The following is a 15000-nucleotide window of genomic DNA, read 5'->3' as shown; positions in this document are numbered from 1 at the left end:
CGCGTTCACACAACATGCATACACAAACGCACAAACAAAACACACACGCACACACACACACACGCACACACATGACACACATAAACGCATGTCTTCTGTCACCGATGGGGAGAACGAGCCATGCGCGTGTGAGCTGGGAGTAGTAGAGGAGGCGGGCAGCGTATGCGCACAGGGCAAGGGAGACCGTGTAGATGGCACCACACTTGGCAATGAGCTCCCCGCTGAAGAAGAAGAACGGTATCTCAGACACAGTGGTGACGGCCAGCGTGAGGCCCATGAGTGTTGCCGGCGCATCAAGCTCTTGCAGATAGAGAAACAGAAACGCGTCGATGACGCCCTTGCCAATGCCCATGCTGACCACCATGAAGAAGAACAGCAGCGTGTACCGCTGGCCCAGCAGCGTGCGAAGGTACCCACGCGACGCCACATCTGCGGCTCCGCAGGGTGGGTTGGAGGCGGTGGTCGTGGATGGTGGCAGCAACTTGGCCTGCTCGTCTCCCGCACCGTCCATCCAATACGCTGTTGGTGCTGGTGGCTGCTGGTTGCCACTGTCTGCGCCATCATCCGCACACTGGATGCTTCCGTATGACAGCGCAGCGGCCCCGCCGCTACCGCCGTTGTTGCTGTTGTTGCCGCCACCGCCTAGGCGCCTGCCAGGTTGGCTATCATCGCGCCGACGGCCACCACCATGGCCATCATGTCCGACGCTCCCACTGCCGCTGTCGTCGCTGTTGTTGTTGTTGTTGTTGTTGTTGTTGTTGTTGTTGTTGTTGTTGTTGTTGTTGTTGTTGTTGTTGTTGTTGTTGTTGTTGTTGTTGTTGTTGTTGTCGCTCTCCTTGGTCGTGGCGCTGGTGTTGCGGTTGTACCTGAAGGGGAGGATGGCGATGAGGGCGACGTACAGCACGCTGGAGACGGCAAAGGCGTAGAAGATGACGGGAACGCCGAAGCGGTCAATCAAGGGGCCCAGGCCCAGCGCGGATACGCCCCAGCCCACGGCGCCATAGACACGAAAGCGGCCGTAGTTGCTGAGCGGCACGCCGTGGTACTCCAGGGAGACGAGCGTGGTGTTGTCCAGGAGAGGGTTGACGCCCGCAGTGAGCAGCGCGCCTGCACCGATGACCAGGGCGATCTTGGCAAAGGTGGCCATGTAGAGCGCACAGAAAATGACCGCCGACCCCGTCACAAGGGACCAGAGCATGCAGGCCTTGTGGCGGCCCGTACAATCTGCGATGCTGGACCACACAGGTTGTCCGATCATTTGGGAGAATGGGTACACGGTTCCGATGATGATCCCGACCTCATGTGAATCCAAGTGCCTGTACGACAAGTACAGCACCAAGAAGTTGCTCACACAGCATCCCACCAAGCACTGCACACGAAACGATTTGTGTGTGTGTGTGTGTGTGTGTGTGTGTGTGTGTGTGTGTGTGTGTGTATGTGTGTGTGTGTGTGTGTGTGTGTGTGTGTGTGTGTGTGTGTGTGTGTGTGTGTGTGTGTGTGCAAGTGAGTGCTGTGTTGATTGCCATTGCAAGACAAAAAAGACAACTGTGCGTGCATGCACCCACAACTTCACACAACTTCACACAACTTCACACAACTTCACACAACTTCACACAACCTCACGCACACGTGCACGCTCGTACAGACCTGCACAAAGTAGATGGCGCGGATCAGGTGCAGCTCGTTTGATCGCTTCATCTTCATCTTCATCTTCCTTCCCCGAACACAAGCCACAACTGCCAACGACAACGTTCTTGTCTACCTTTGTCTGTCGTCTGTCGTGAGGACTATGCAACCCGACAGCACAAATTCAAACACAATCCAATTCTGCGAAGATATCAAACACTTTTCTGCATTCTGCTTGCAAGCAAGGCAGGGTTGTTGTTTGCTTGTTGTTTGCTTTGTTTTGTCGCATGCATGCATCGCTCCTCCTTTTTCCCCCTCAGCTTCCAAATCCATGCCACACCCATCGTGTGTGTGTCCTCCCACTGCCTCACCGCATCAGCAACAGCAACAACAACAAAAACAACAACACGAGGTCGCAGGTCCTCCTTGCCGTCTCACTGACAGACTGGTGTCCGTGAAGGCCGAGACACCAGGCCCTGAAAGGCGTCATTTTTCCTTCACTGACCCATTCACACGACAGAAACCCTGGAACCGAAACCATTCGAAAACGCACACACACACACACACACACACGCCATGTCTTCTCCGTCACTGGCCCAGCTGAGGCCGTGCTTCGTCTGGATGGTGGTGGTGGTGGTGCTTGTGGCACAGCTGCTGATCCTGGAAGTGGCGAGTGAGCCCCCACAAGGCTTTACAGACTATGAAAACACAGAATTTGGCAGTTTCGACTTCACCTGCCCTCAAAACTCCATCCTTGTTGGTTTCTACGCCGAACCAGTTGGCGTCAACGGTGATCGCAGGTGTGTATGTGTGTGTGTGTGTGTGTGTGTGTTTGTGTGTTTGTGTGTCTGTCTGTCTGTCTGTGTGTGTGTGTTGGGGAAGTTGGGCGTGGATACGTATCTGTTTGTGTTTTTGATGTGTGTGTGTGTGTGTGACAGCCACGTGTTCACCACTCAATCACGCCCGCACTTGCACGACGGTATAGATACGCCTTCAAATGTGACACGCATGCCGTCGTCGATGCTTCGGTGATGCCCAGGCAACCATCAAACCCTCGAGACACCGTAAACCAACTCTGTGATGACGGCCCCATGGTGTCGGTGACCTCCCAATACAACGGCCCGGCGCGGGTAAGGGCCCCCAAACACTCGCTTCTCTTCTTTATGCGCACAGCAAGCAAGCGCCCTAGTGGCTAAACCCTCCCTGATCAGCCTGTCTGTCATCCACTCATATGTGTTCGTGCGTGCGTGCGCGCGTTTGTCCCTCCCTCTCGCTTTCGCATGCCAGGATCGCCAATTTTTTGTCATGTGCGCCATCATCGACAGCAACATTTACAACATGAAGAACTGCAGGTGAGACAGCTCAGCTCGTGCAACCTCTGGCCTTGCCTCAAAGTCGTGTACTTGTTTGCTTTGCCAACAAAATCAAACTGAAGCTTCACTCACCTGCGGCATGCGTTGTGGTGCCGCTGGTATGCAGGACCGAGAACAACGGCAACTTCCTGAACACAGTCGGAGGCACGGTCAGCTTTGAAGCAGCAAGCGACCGCTACATCATCAAGTTGGAGTCACAGTATGATGGCGCAACCATGGACAGACGGTTCGTAGCACGATACACCCTGACTTTTGCGCCACGAGCGTCGGTGTTGTTGATCGTTGCGATGTGGATGGACTGCTCTGCTTCCTTGTTCTGCTTCCTTGTTCTTTTCTGCACTCACGCCTGTGTGTGTGTGTGTGTGTGTGGGTGTGTGGGTGTGCATGACATTTGCCTTGCTTCTGCACCATGATTCTGTACAGGTGGAAGATCGAGACGTGTGCACTGAGCTGCAAGAATGGAGTTGCCCTCACAGCCAGACACTGCCGTAAGCTGATGACCTGCCACACGACTGCGAGAGATATCGGTTCCTTTGTCCACATCACAGCAACGCACACGCACACACACACACACACACTCTCTCTCTCTCTCTCTCTCTCTCTCTCTCTCTCTCTCTCTCTCTCTCTCTCTCTCTCTCTCTCTCTCACTCTCATTCACACTCACTCGCACACTCTCTCATTCACACACACACACGCTCAATGCACGCTTGTAGCTTTTGATGCAAGTCGTATTCAGGTGACATACGATCACCCACCAGAAGTGGGCACGATGTCGACGTACACGTGCTCGGCTGATGGTTTGCAACCGACCATTGTGTTCCGGGGTGACGAGTACATAGGCAGTGATCCATCCTTTACGCCGAGCACCCTGTTTGAGGGCGACCTGCACATATCGTGCTACGTGGATGACCTGACGGGCCCCGTGCAGCGCGACTTTGAGTTTGCGGTGTGCCAGGTGTCGGAGCAGTGTGACACAGGCTTCTTCCTCAGCGGCGACTGCAGTGAAACGACACAGTCCGTCTGCAGCCCATGCACTGACTGTGCCATTGGGGAGCACGTGGTGCAATCGTGCACTCCCGAGCAACCGCGCACGTGCACCGCTTGCGAAGAGGGCAAGTTCTCTGTTGACATCAACCAGGACGGTTGCCAGGTTTGCAGAGTGTGCCCCGATGGCCAATATGCAACGGGCGAGTGCAGCGTGTCATCCAACACGCCGTGCGAAGATCACACGACCTGTGGCCTGGGCCGCTTTATATGCGATGCCGGCAACGCTTTCAAGGACAACGAGTGCTGCACTTGCACGGATGGCAAGTTCCAAGACAACCCAAGCATCTTTGCGGAAAAGTGCACACCTGTGAGCACGTGTCCTGCGGGAACGTACATTGAGGTTGCTGCCACTCCTTCGTCGAATGTCCAATGTGGCAGTTGCATGCCACCATTTCAATACTCGACCGAGGTGCGCGGTGGTGAACGTTTGCGTGTGTGTGGGGAGGGGGAGGGGATGCGCGTGCGTGTGTGTGCGCGTGTGTGTGTACCTGTCTCGTGTGTATCTGTCTCGTGTCTGTCTGTCTGTCTGTCTGTCTGTCTGTCTGTGAGTGATGTGTCTGTGTATGTATGTATGTCTGTCTGTCTGTCTGTCTGTCTGTCTGTTGTACTGACTCATGTGTCTGGTTGTGACAGTTGTGTGTTTATGCCTGGTGCCACTACTGAACCCCCAGTTCACGCCCGTCTCTCCCCCCCCCCTTTCTCTACCTCACCACCTTCGCTGCCCGAATGCACGCCTGCAGGAAAACCAGGAGGAGTGCATTGACACGCTTGTCTGCTCGTCCACGGAGGTGGAGACGGCTGCTCCGACATCCACCACGAACCGCGAGTGCGCACGTTGCAGCTCAGGCTATGCCGACCATGCCATCAGCACGACCGACTGCATCGCGTGGACAGAGTGCCTTCCAGGGGAGTATGAGGTTGCGCCTGCGACATTCTCCAGCGACCGCCAGTGCATGGGGTGCTCCGCGACAGAATGTCTGCCTGGCAGTTTCGCTTCCACCCTCTGTGGCGGCACGCACGACATTGAATGCGAGGAATGCACACCGTCATGTGACACATCGGAGTTCATTGCTGCGGAGTGCACGCCAACATCCGACATTCTGTGCCTGAATTGCAACGAGGCGGACTGCGACGATGGCCAGTTTGCGACGTGTGATGGTGTCGACGCCATTTGCACAACTTGCGTCAGGTGTGGGTTCGGCGAACTGGAGACAGCTCCCTGCACCATCTCCACGGACCGCGAGTGCCTCAGATGCTCCGGAGACGTGTGCCCACCCGACAAGTACCTCACTGGCGGGGACTGTGCCAACCCAACATGTACCAACTGCACGGTGTGTGACCCCGACACAGCGTACCAGTTTGCTGAATGCAGGCTGGAGGGCAGTCCTGTGGCGGACACCGTGTGCCTGTCACTGTCGACGTGCACATCTGGTGAATCGTTTGAGCTGCTTCCGCCCACGCCCACCTCAGACCGGAAGTGCGTCGGCCTGCTGTTTTGTGACCCTGATAGTGAGTTTGAACTCTTGCCGCCAACAGCGACGACCAATCGCGTCTGCGTCGAGTGCAGCCAGTGCCGCGACAATGAATACATCGGCACGCCCTGCACCCTGACGTCGGATACAGAGTGCAACCTGTGCTCCGTGTGCCCCGTTGGCTTTACTGAGACCAGGACATGCCAACACAACGTGAACACCCTCTGCGAAGGTGCGTGATGAATGTGTCTTTGTGTGTGTGTGTGTGTGTGTGTGTGTGTGTGTGTGTGTGTGTGTGTGTGTGTGTGTGTGTGTGTGTGAGGGGGGGATACTGCAACAGCTCACATTCGTTGTGCTTCTCCTTGCCTCTCTTCCCTGCACGTCAGATATCACAAAGCCTGTGATTGTCACAGACTCTACTCCCATCATTGTTGAGCTTGGGACAAACTACAACGGAGAAGGTACTCCTTTGTTTGTGTGCGTGCGTGTGTATGCGTCGTGTTGTGTACATATGCGTTGTTCGCGCTGGTGTTGCGTAAGGTGTTTTGACACTTTCACACACACGCAATGAACCTGTACGCACATTCACTCACGCATGCACACATACACACACACACACACACACAAAACTCACTCACACCCACTTACTCACTTTAACACACACCCTCACACACACACCCTCACACACACACCCGCACACGCACACACACACACACACACTCGCATGACTTGCTCTTCAGGCATCCGTGCGACGGATGCCGTGGACGGCGAGCTGCCTTTCTCAGTGGAAGGCCTTGATGTTCGACGCACGGGGTCCCAATCAGCCATGGTCGTGGCGACAGATGCAGCCGGCAACAGGGTGGAAGTGCTGGTCCCCTTCGTCATCCAGGACACCACGCCACCAAGCATCGCCACGAGCGTGCCAAGCCTGTACGTCGTACCCTTGTCCGAGCTCCCCGCGTTGCGATCCGGACGGCGACAGCTCTTCTCCTTTGCGGACTTTGATCTGCAGTCGACAAGCGTCACCCCAGCAGTGGAAACCCTCCCGCCAGGCACCCACGCTGTGTACGCCAGTGCGGCTGATGGCAGCGGCAACACGGCGCACGCGCTGGTGACCGTTGCCATCCCAGCGGACGACGAGAGCGCGTTTGTGTACACACAGCAGGACGTGCTTGTAAGCAAGGCGAACGTGACTGCGGGCCTTGCCACTGACGCGTTTGTGATTGGTGTGCAGACGCTCTTGAGCGAGATGCTGGCTGGGCAGGACGTGACCGTCGTGGTTGTGGATGAGCCCGAGGGTGGGCTGATCCAAGACGGCAACGGAAGCGGCGGCAATGCGCTGTCCAACGGCGGTGCAGATACCGAATCGAACGGCAGTGACGAAGGCACGGGTGGTGACCAGCGCACACGCAGGGCGCAGGCAGACCTGGTCGCAGTCACCATACTCATGGTGTTTTGGGACAACAGCACATTCGCCTGGCTGCCTCCTGAGGATGTGCTGGCGCTGTTGCAGTTTGACTCATTTTCCGTGCAAGGTGTGTATCTGTCTCTGTGTGTGCGTATCTGTCTGTGTGTGTGTGTGTGTGTCTGTGTAGCTTTGTATCATTGCCTGTGCGCGTTTGTATTTGCATGTATGCATGCATGCATGTGTGGGTGTCTGCCCTGCACGTGTTTGTGGTTCCTGGTGGACGCTCACGTTGCCTTTTATCCTCTGCTCTTGTTTTGGCTTTGGTTTCGACTCCACCTCCAACTCCAACCCGATTGTCAGGCGTCACGTTGTCGCTTTCACGGCTGCCGATTCAGGCCGGTCCTGCCACAACGACTGCGCCCAACATGACGACCACGGGTAGCTCCACGACCAACACAGCGGGCACACCGGCACCTTCGCAGTCTGGGCTGGCGTCTTCCCAGATCACCATCATTGGTGCGTGTGCTGCAGCACTCGTCGTGGGTGCCGTCATCGCTGTTGTTGTTATCCGCAAACGCCGCAACGCCAACGACGATGGCGCCCCCTCCAACAACAAGAAACGAAAGAAGAAGCACAGCGTACAGGTGTGTGTGCGTGTGTGCGTGTGTGCGTGTGTGTGTGTGTGTGTGTGTGTGTGTGTGTGTGTGTGTGTGTGTGTGTGTGTGTGTGTGGGCGGGTGGGTGTTTTTGGTGGTAGTGTGTGTGTGTGTGTGTGTGTGTGTGTGTGTGTGTAAAGTACCCGTGTGCTCTTGGTGCACATATGTCTGTTCTGTGTGTGCATGCACTTCTTCATGTCAAGTGTATGTTTTGTTCCTCCGTCTCTCTTCACCTTTCTCATCACCGCAATTGTGTGTTGTTCTTGGTATTGTGTGCTTGCATGCAGGCACCGGACAACACCGTGCACACGATACAGAACCCAGTGTATGAGCCTGAGCGAGGCAGCGCGTTGCTGACCTCTGGTTACGTGGAGCCGGATCGGGCAGACCAGCAAGGGGTGTACGCGGAGGCGGCGTTCCCATTTGGCGCACCAACCGGCGGTCAGCAGGGCGGGGACCGGTTTTATGAGGCGCCCGTGACATCGACCAAGGGCCTGCCACAGAAGCAGAGCAGCAACACAAAGGCTGTGCAACGCCAGCTGGAGTCAACCTATGTCGAGAGTCCCTTTGGCATGCAGGTGGAGTACGGCACGCTCATGTCCCCGCCAATCCTCGACAGCACCACCCACAACAACAACAACAACAACAGCAGCAGCAGCACCACAGATGGTGATGACGACTTGTACGAGCAGCCTGTGACAAATTCGGAGTATCTGGAGGTGGTTGAAGGCGACACCTTGACCGGCAGCGGCCAGCCACCCCAAGCCGAGTACGAGCAGCCAGATGGGTTTACAGACGCCAACTATGAAACTCTGGAAGAGTCACGCGGCAGATCTCTCATGGACAACATTTTCAAGTAGTCTGCGTTTGTGTTTGTGTGTGGTTGTGGCTGTGTTTGCGCGTATTGTGTGTGTGTATGTGTGTGTGTGTGTGTGTCTGTCTGTCTGTACAAAGCACTTGAGACTCTGACACTGGTTGGTCGGCCGTTTTCTTGACAATTTGTATATGTTGCATGGTTCTTGTGCCTGCCACATTGTTGTGGTGTCTCCCATCTCTGCCCGCGTTACCTGTGCATCGTGTGCACTGTGTGCAATGTGTGCATACTGCTGCTGTTATGTTACTCTCGTTTATCGCAATGAATGAACAGATGAATGCGCCATCCACAATATAACTCTCGTGCGCACACGAGCGTGAATCAACCAGGCGAAAAACATGACCGTGTGGGGATGTAACAGACAGACAGAGATAGAGAAAGGAGGGGGGGGTTGTGGTGTGGAGATAGGTTTGACAAATGCACCAAACACCAACAAGAGTCACAATGAAATGCAGTCAACCCCCCCACCCACCACACACACACAAATACACACACACACACACACACACTCACACACTCACACACACACACAAAAGAGAACACTGCACGCAGTTCCTACATCATGGCGGCAAACTCGTGCAGTTCGATGGTGCCGCTGCCATCAGCATCCACTTGCTTGATCATCTCAGTGCATTCTTCCTCCGTAAGCGCCTCACCTGGTGAGATTGCATGCAAGGAAGTGAGACAGTGAGTGTGTGTGTGTGTGTGTGTGTGTGTGTGTGTGTGTGGTGTGTGTGTGTGTGTGTGTGTGTGCGTCTGTGTGTGTGTGTGTGTGTGTGTGTGTGTGTGTGTGTGTAAGTCTGTGTGCGAATGCGCGCATCGAACAAATAAACGATGGTGCATGACCTTCTGTTTCACACTTGCAAACCCTCACCGAGTTTTGTGATCATGTATCTGAGCTCCTCCGTGGGGATGGATCCCTTGCCGTCCTTGTCAAAGACAACAAAGGCCTTCTCCAACTCCTCCTGCGTTGCCTTTGGCTTCTCCTCTTGCTGTTGTACAATGTCGCGAAATGTGCTAAGATCAATCGTGCCAGATCCATCGTAATCTGCCTCCGTGATATACCCCTGCACGTGGCGAGGCGCGTGTTTTGTTTGTTGTCACGGTGGATGTGGGTCGCACGCACGAAGAAGACAGTCATATAAGCAGCATGTGTGAACAACAAGCACCGAAGCAGGCATGAAAACACAAATACACATGTAAACACAAGTGCAAACACAAACACACAAGCACACAAACACACAAACACACATACGCACACAAGCACACAAACAAACACACAAACAAACACAAACACACAAACAAACACAAGCGCAAACACACACACTCAAACACAAACACACACAAACACACCTGCACGTCGACGTCGCTTGGGTTGAAGCCTAGGGCACGCAGTGCCGAGCCAATATTCTCGACGTGCATGCTTCCTGGCTCCTTGGAGTACACCAAGAACACCTCGTTCGCGTCCGCCAACGCAGACGACGACGACATGATGGATGGTGATACGAGACAACAACAGTAGTGGTTGTTGGTGGCTGGTTGTTTGGTTTGTGGAAAGTTATGGACATTTTCATCGAATCATCTACGGCTGCTTGCAGGCAAGGAAGTGCTGTTTTGTGGCGGGACACGAACGAAAGGAAGTCCCAGCCGACCAAACGTCAACTCGCCGATCGGTCATCATGTTCTTTGTCTGCCGTTCTTTGTTTGTCTTCGTTGTTGAAAGGAAGTCCCACGCCAGCCATCGATTCACACGCCAATCAGTCGTGCACTGGTGCCGCTTGGCTTGCTTCTTGGCTTGCTCGTTTTGTTCTACTAGGTTTGAAAACGATGTGCGCTTGGTGTTTTCTTCGTTCGTTGTCTGTGTGCTCACCTTCGCATCATCAGCACAAGCCCACATCCAGCGGATTGCTTCTGCTCTCTTTGTTGTTCTTCTGTGTTGTGATTGTGTTGGTGCCAGCCAGTGCCACTTTCCAATCGACGCATCTGTCCGCAACAAGCGCCACCTCAGCACACCGCGCCTCTGCAAACACAACCACCAGAGGACGATCGATCGACTCCCGCCATCATGAGCGCACCCAAGAAGCAATTCGTGACGGCCATGCGGACACCTGCCACCCGTGACCGCGACCACCACGTTCTTGAACAGCCTATCCCGGCCACGGACATGGACACTGCTGTCGCCGAGCAGGACCTCCCAACGTACGTGGGCTACCAGGTCCACCGCGGCTTCGAGCCATCTCTTCCACCCGCGCTCAAGGCCATGGTGGATGACGCCATGGCCCAAGACAGCGATGACTCCGACAGCGACAGCAGCAGTGACGACGACGACGACAGCAATGACAAGGGCAGCGAGAAGAAGGCCAAGGACAAGCCCGCCGCCGATTCACCCAAGCCAATGGACGAAAAGCTGCCACCACTGCCCCAGGTCCTCTCCCTGTGTGATGCGACGCTGCAGCACCTACACAATCTTCCAAACGATGTGGCGCGCGGCGTGTTTGTGGAGAAGCTGCTGGCCCGCCACATGGCCGTTCCCATCTGGGCACAACAGCTGTCGCCGAAGCACGCCGATGACAAGTACAAGCACCACGTCAGCGCGCTGCAGTTTGCCAACCTCGAGACCAAGACCACCCCACCCACCGTCAACACCTACACGGACAAGGGGTGCCTGCGCGTCGTGGTCATGTCCAAGTACGGCGCGGCCACCACGTCCACCCCGCAGCTGCTCAAGGACCTCTTCCACATCGACTCCCTGCACGAGAAAGACAAGAGAACGGACTTCACCGTCACCAAGCACCCTTCCTTGATGGAGGTTGGCGTCGGCTACCTCAAGGAGCCCGCCAAGGAGCTTGGCACGCGGCCAACAACGCACCCGTGCCTTGTGCTACACGTGATTGGCGACTACGAGGACCTGTGGCCTGGCTTTCTGCGCGATTTTGTCGATGTCGTCATCCTCGAGCACCCGGGCACGCCTGGCAAAGCCAAGGATGAGCCCATCTTCAACGCAAGCCTTGACAAGAAGCGCTGCTTTGCCTGGCATCCAAAGGCTGACGCGCATGATGCGCCCAAGAGCAAGAAGGACGACAACCACCACGTCGTGTGTGGCCAACTCCGCGATCCCAAGACAAACGAGAAGATGGTGAAGCGACTGGTGAAGGCAACAGCCAAACTTCAGGAGGAGTTTGGCCTGCAGCCCATGGACTCCTCCACGGCATCCACTGGCAGCAGTGGAACAAGCGGAAGCAGCCCTAGTACAGACACTCGTGCCCGCCTCACGCTGTTCGACCTGTGCCGAAAGAACACCGAGCTCTTTCCGCGGCTGCCACCATTTGCTGTCCTACCCGTGGTCGAGCATGACTTTTCCCAAGTACGTGGCAAAACGTTCGTGCTGCAGGAGAGCTTCAAGCGCGAGCGCGACGCCTCCGAGTCCAAGAACAGTCGAAGCAACGTGCAAAAGCGGGCTAAGAAGGATGAAGACGACATGTTCGATCAGGACATACAACAGCAGAGGGACTACCGGGGCGAAAATGCCCACTATCAGCTTGGCGTTCCGCTCGTGCAGCGGGTCATTCAAATTGCCAGCCAGCCACGAGCCAAGGACCGTGTTGTGGGCTTCCACATGCTCCAGCACGCCCTTGCCTTGAAGAGCTCCCAGCAACTCCAGCGCCTGGAAGAGGAGGTGGCCAGGCTCAAGAAAGCGTCCAACAAGAACCCCGACAATGAAGAGCTTCGCAAACAGTACTTGGACGCCAACGCCAGCATCAACGACTACAACGTCACCCTCGACCACATTTGGCGCGAGATTGGCCACATCTACGCGGCTGTAGACTGTGAAGTCGACCTGCCCAAGCTGGCCGCACAGCACATCCTGGACGGCTACCCACTGGAGCTGTTTGATGGCGATGCGCTGGGCGCCAACGAGGTCTGGGTTGGTGCTGTGCTGGGTCAGCTCGATGAGATTGTAACGTCGCTCGCCTGCCTCCCCCTGCCGCTCTCTCTCTCTCTCTCTCTCTCTCTCTCTCTCTCTCTCTCTCTCGGTCTCCCCGTTCCCTGCACCTTGCCCCGCTGTGTCCCATTGTTTTCCCTTCCTTGCCCTTCGCGGCACCGTACTGCCTTGCATGTTCTTTGTTCTCCTAATGTTTGATGTCATGTTTAGCCTGATTGACGTCATGTTTAACTCGTGAGTGTCGTATAGTAGCGTTTGCCTGTGTCGTGTCACGCCGTGCCCAGTGCCTCGGAACTGCTTGCCTCTCGGCGGCGATCCCGAGCCCTTGGCACGGTACCGTCATCAACTAAGATGACGGCACGACACATGCCTGCATGCTGTGTTACGTCTGTTGCCCTTGTCTCTTGTTTTCCCCCTTGCTTAACCACAAGCACCCCTCTTGTTGCCTGCTAGCACGTGTGTGTTGCCCTGCACCCTGTTGTCGCTTATCTCACGTGATTGTCTGTGCCTTGTTCAGTTCTTTTGTTCCCTGGTTTACTTCACATCAGTACACAGAACAAGCCACCGACACACCTCGACCACAGTCCCGTCACAGAGATGCTCAAAGCACAATGCCAGCAACAGCAGCAGCCAGGCGGCTACACTCATGATGTGAAGCCGCGAGTGATGGTGCACAGCATGTTTGGCCCGCAGAGCAGCGGCAAGTCCACCACCGCCAACCACATGTACGGCACGCGGCTCAAGGCTAGCGTTGGGCGCTGCACCATTGGCGTGAACATGCAGCTCATCCCCTGCAAGGGCCGGGAAGAGTACGACTACGTGCTGCTGCTGGACACGGAGGGCGTGCGCGCTCCCGAGTTCACGCACATGGAGAAGAGCAACCGCCGTGACGGCGTGTTTGCGCTCATCGCCTTCCTGCTCGCTGACACGACCACAGTGGTGATTCCATCCGAGAATGATCGCGTTGTGCGTGAGCTTCTGCCGATTGTGCTGGACGCGTACCGTGACTCCAAGATGGCCGAGGCTAAGGGTGGCCAGCTCTCCACCAAGGTGGTCTTTGTGTACAACAAGATGGACAGCGCCAACAAGGACAGGATGACTGCGCAGACGGAATCCCTGCAAACGTCGCTGCAAGAGGCGGAGGACAAGGTGTTGAACGGCGACAAGTACCTTTTCGCTGAGCTCAAGGCCATTGAGAAAGGTGGTAGCAGCGACGGCCCTGAGCAGAGCAGGCACGAAGACAAGAATGACCCGCCCCCTTCCACCCAACTGTTTACACGCGACCTCAAGTGTTCACTTGAGGACCCGATGCAGAGCGACGTACATGTGATTGGACAGCTGAAAACTGGCGACTATCCTCCTGACGACAAGCCGCAGGATGAATATGCCACAGCCATTCTGCAGCTGCGCCTGTACACCCACGACCGCGTGACTCAGCAGCCAAGATGGCAGGCGCGCAGCCTCCAAGACTTCAAGGCGCTCACCACGAAGGTGTGGGACTGCCTGGACGCCGCCCACTTCGCTGTGAGCTTCGTTAGCATCGTGGAGAAGCAAGCGTATGCGCGCATGACCATGGGCGTGACCCTGTACCAAAAGAAGCTGGCCAAGGTGTTCCGTGAGACGTTTGAAGGAATTGAGACACAGGTGCTGGCGAAGAGCGTGTCGGATGACGAGGAGTTGACAGAGGTGCAGATTATGGAACAGGCGGAGAAATGGTGGTGTGAGCTCGAGGGGGCTGCGTACCACAAGCAACAGTCAATCACAGGAGATGTGAGCACGTTTCTGACTGAGTTTGAGCAGTGGCAGCCGAGCCAGCTGCTGCGTTGGCAGGACTTTGTTGACCAACAACACAAACACTGGAAGGCGCTGCTCATCTCCTTGGTGGGGACGCATCTCGGGTCCGAGAAGAAGGAGAAGTCCATGCAGCAGCAGCTTCGGCAGGAGCTGAAGGCCCGGTTCTCCAAGTACAGCGGCCAGGACTGCTCCAAAGAGAAAGTGCGCGAAGAGTTCAACAAGTGGTTCAAGCCGCGGCTGGATGAAATTCGCCAGCAGCACCCTCCTGTAGCGGACTGCGTGCGTGAGAAGATGAAAAACGCATGTTGCGATTTCGCCGCGGGAGATAAGCAGCTAATTGAGGCGATGACTGCCGATGAGTCCTCCGTCAGGGCTGACCAGGTCATCGAGGCCCCCAAGGACGCCAAGACGCGTGAGCCCAAGCCATCGAAATGGGGAGCGTTCTTGGCCTTCTTTGCTCTCCGCCGCCGAGCGCCTTCAGATGGAGTGAACGCCCGCACGGTGATTGACGAGCTGGCACAGTCCGTGGTGGAGAGCGCCTTGGAAGGCCACAAGTGCTATTCGGACGACATCGTCTCGGATGCACTGCACTCTGCTCAAAAGCGCGCGGCGGAGTTACACATCAAGGGGACGTGGTTCCTGCGAGGTGTTTTGCACGCAGTTTGTGCAAAGCTTCAGCCGAGGTTGGTGAAGTTACAGCGGGCATGGGACAGGAAGCACAGTATACACCCGTCGGAGACAGACCGCGTGCATGAAAAGATGTTGGAGGCATGTTGCGATTTCGCCGCGGGAGATAAGCAGCTATTTG

General features: G+C 55.9%; 4 protein-coding genes across 4 annotated transcripts in view; 2 read left to right on the top strand and 2 right to left on the bottom strand.

Annotated features, from left to right (window-relative positions):
* Window positions 1-1710, bottom strand: part of PTSG_01616 (uncharacterized protein) — a gene marked incomplete at both ends in the record, with an annotated part of 2486 nt that extends 776 nt beyond the window's left edge. The window contains 3 exons of the mRNA XM_004997539.1: window positions 103-608; window positions 867-1369; window positions 1648-1710. Of these exons, the coding sequence (XP_004997596.1) occupies window positions 103-608; window positions 867-1369; window positions 1648-1710 (1072 nt within the window). The remainder of the gene's footprint in view (window positions 1-102; window positions 609-866; window positions 1370-1647) is intronic.
* A 231-nt stretch (window positions 1711-1941) lies between these two features.
* On the top strand, window positions 1942-8644 carry PTSG_01615 (uncharacterized protein). Its single transcript, XM_004997538.1, has 11 exons — window positions 1942-2426; window positions 2612-2756; window positions 2914-2978; window positions 3106-3225; window positions 3423-3487; window positions 3713-4455; window positions 4787-5750; window positions 5905-5979; window positions 6259-7053; window positions 7287-7570; window positions 7869-8644. The coding sequence occupies exons 1-11, from the start codon at window positions 2203-2205 to the stop codon at window positions 8439-8441; spliced, it is 4053 nt and encodes a 1350-aa protein (XP_004997595.1). The 5' UTR covers window positions 1942-2202; the 3' UTR covers window positions 8442-8644.
* A 51-nt stretch (window positions 8645-8695) lies between these two features.
* Window positions 8696-10046, bottom strand: PTSG_01614 (calmodulin). Its single transcript, XM_004997537.1, has 3 exons — window positions 9809-10046; window positions 9330-9522; window positions 8696-9111 (listed from the first exon to the last, which is right to left on the bottom strand). The coding sequence occupies exons 1-3, from the start codon at window positions 9944-9946 to the stop codon at window positions 9011-9013; spliced, it is 432 nt and encodes a 143-aa protein (XP_004997594.1). The 5' UTR covers window positions 9947-10046; the 3' UTR covers window positions 8696-9010.
* Window positions 10047-10520: 474 nt separating this feature from the next.
* PTSG_01613 (uncharacterized protein) overlaps window positions 10521-15000 on the top strand; it is a gene marked incomplete at both ends in the record, with an annotated part of 6042 nt that continues 1562 nt past the window's right edge. The window contains 3 exons of the mRNA XM_004997536.1: window positions 10521-12418; window positions 12609-12632; window positions 12947-15000. The exon at window positions 12947-15000 is cut by the window's right edge and continues 1562 nt beyond it. Of these exons, the coding sequence (XP_004997593.1) occupies window positions 10521-12418; window positions 12609-12632; window positions 12947-15000 (3976 nt within the window). The remainder of the gene's footprint in view (window positions 12419-12608; window positions 12633-12946) is intronic.

Source organism: Salpingoeca rosetta (genome assembly GCF_000188695.1).
Source record: "Salpingoeca rosetta unplaced genomic scaffold supercont1.3, whole genome shotgun sequence".
NCBI lineage: Eukaryota > Choanoflagellata > Craspedida > Salpingoecidae > Salpingoeca > Salpingoeca rosetta.
The sequence above is the reverse complement of the archived record's forward strand: the minus strand, read 5'-3'. Positions and strand labels throughout refer to the sequence as shown.